At 44.2% G+C, this 2459-nt stretch overlaps 1 protein-coding gene across 20 annotated transcripts in view; it reads left to right on the top strand.

Annotated features, from left to right (window-relative positions):
- Nucleotides 1-2250, top strand: part of KANK1 (KN motif and ankyrin repeat domains 1) — a 238518-nt gene extending 236268 nt beyond the window's left edge. For all 20 annotated transcript variants that reach the window (XM_037743812.1, XM_017543396.2, XM_037743796.1 and 17 more), the window contains 2 exons: nt 622-720; nt 1297-2250. In XM_037743812.1, coding sequence (XP_037599740.1) covers nt 622-720; nt 1297-1359 — 162 coding nt within the window. In that variant the 3' untranslated portion in view covers nt 1360-2250. The remainder of the gene's footprint in view (nt 1-621; nt 721-1296) is intronic.
- The last annotated feature ends 209 nt before the right edge of the window (nt 2251-2459 follow it).

Raw genomic sequence — 2459 nt, 5'->3', positions numbered from 1 at the left:
AAAAAAAAAAAAAAAAAAAAGACTAGACAGAAAACAAATTATGCCGTTGTCTACCTTGATACTCCTTTATATCCATCTGAATACCTGAAATTCAGGCAGTTAAATGAAGCATTTTTTTCTCAGATGTAGTGGTTCCCCTCTTATTTCCATAAGATACATCTATGCAAGTCACTGCATGATTACAGATGTTAATTGTAGCCTTAAATGGAGGTGGTTAGGGCTTTAAGATAATAGTGCTCTCTCTAAGAGGAAAGCTAAGAGATCTTTGGCAAATTGCAGAGTCTCCAGACACACTACTGGTGCTTGCCTGGTCATTCATAGTTATAAGAAAAAAAAACTTTCTATCCTCATCTTCTGCTTCCCCCTCCTGGTGAGCAGAATGGTTGAATAAAATAATCCTCTTAAGTGGGACCTCTGGAGGGTGGAGGCTTGCCTCATTCATCTTCACATCCTCAGGCCTTCACACTTAGAGGTCCTGAAAAAGTTCCCCGGAGGACCAAAGGAGTAGGGATATTTGGTGAACCTTACCGATTACTGAGGTGGTCTTGTTCTCTTACCTTCTCCGGCTGTCTGGAGGCTTGAGAAACCCAACATGGCTTGTTCTTTCCATCTTATCTTAAGGACGGCAGCACTGCGCTCTCGATCGCCCTGGAAGCGGGACACAAGGACATCGCAGTTCTTCTGTATGCCCACGTCAACTTTGCAAAAGCCCAGTCTCCGGTCAGTGTTGTGCATTTGGCATTTGTAAACAGGCTGAAATCTACCAGACTGGTGGACCCCCGTCCTCCAGGAATTGACAGATTTTATGTTGATTCAGAAAATGGAAGTTTTAGTCTGGAGCTTAACGGTTCACCCTTTCTTTCTGCCCCACCACCCAAGGCAGGAGAACTAATGTTTAAGTAGAGGCTGGACCCTGCTTGTCCTTGCAAGACAGATGTTCTCACAGCTGCCCATAGAGGTTTTACTTCTGTACAGAATTATCCAGATGCACCCCCTGAGCCCATGGGGATATTTCACCATGGTTCTGGCATCGTTCCTAAAGCAGATGGCAGGCAGCCTGTAGTCCACAGTTCACTGAGTGGGAAGGCCCAGGACAGCTGGATACAGCACTGCTGAGCCCAGCTGGCCTTGGAGCTGTGCCTGTTGCTGTGGACACCTGTCCCCTGTTCTCAGCCAGAGCTGCTCTGGCTCACAGCTGGTTGGCGGCTGTGGGGGGCCAAGATCCAATATCACAGGGCACACATCTGCCTGAGGTCACTTATTAACCCCCAGTTTTTTTCCTTTCCTGGTCTCTAGGGCACCCCTAGACTTGGAAGGAAGACGTCTCCTGGCCCCACCCACCGAGGTTCATTTGACTGATTGTATGCAAATAGCCCTTCATTTACATGCCACCATTAAGCTGCTAACTGTTCCTGTTGGGGCGACAGATACTGAATGTATGTGTACTGTGCCTGAGCTCACCAGCAAACAGAAGCATAAAGCCCAGGGCTAAAGGCTGAAGCTTTCACAGTGCAGAGACTGCCGGCCTGGGCACACGCGCCACCTTTCTGGCCATCTCTCTGTGTAGGGCACACTTTAACCCAGTCTCTGTTGCTGTTGAGTATCTGCTCCGTTATGTACAGTCATAGGAAATTCTGACCTGATCAGCAGGAACCCCTTCTGTTCTCGCCACTCCCACAAAGAAGTGTCAGGTTCTCATTGCTATAAAATTTTTCCACTAATATTTATATTTACTAAATGTGGAACCGTTAGAAAGCTCTTCCAAAATCTCATTCCAGCATAGGTTTTTCTTTTGTCCTTTATTATTTTAAAATAAGGAAGTTGAGATGACTCTGATCATCTATAACTTGGGCCTGGGCTAGATAAAACTCTCAAAAAGTATAAAACTTACAAAACACAATATTTTCATTTGGTTTTATCTAGGTAGATGTAATATATGACTTTTTATAAAAAAAAAAAAAAAAAGGATATCTATATGAAATTGACACAGTATTTTCAACTTTTATATTCCATACTAAAGACATGAAGAACTACATGTAACATTATCATATTGTATAACTCTAATTATAAAGGTCGGATTGTGTTAGAGGAATTGGCTCTGTATTTGCCTCTAGAGAAACAGTGTAGTTCTCTTGTATTTATGGATTCCTTTATACCGTGTCACATTTACTTTGGTCCTATATGTATTTAAATGTTTGAAGTGCCTTAGACTCTTGCCATCTTTTCAAAATAAAATTTCATTAAGCTCTGTTCTGTGTCCCTGATTGATCTCTGGCAGCTGTCCGCTCGAGCCCATTGACTTACAGCAGTGGCAGCACATGCTGATGGATTGAGCAGGGAGGGCAAGTGCACTAGTTCGCTGGTCACAGGCTCCGACAGGGAGATAGCATCTTCCGAGGGCTCTTGTCGACTTCACAGCTCGGCCCCTGACTTGGATTGCAAATCGGGAAGCTGAAATT

Source organism: Cebus imitator, unplaced genomic scaffold, assembly GCF_001604975.1.
Source record: "Cebus imitator isolate Cc_AM_T3 unplaced genomic scaffold, Cebus_imitator-1.0 Scaffold155, whole genome shotgun sequence".
Taxonomy (NCBI): domain Eukaryota; kingdom Metazoa; phylum Chordata; class Mammalia; order Primates; family Cebidae; genus Cebus; species Cebus imitator.
Note: the sequence above shows the minus strand (reverse complement) of the source record. Positions and strands in the feature narration are given on the sequence as shown.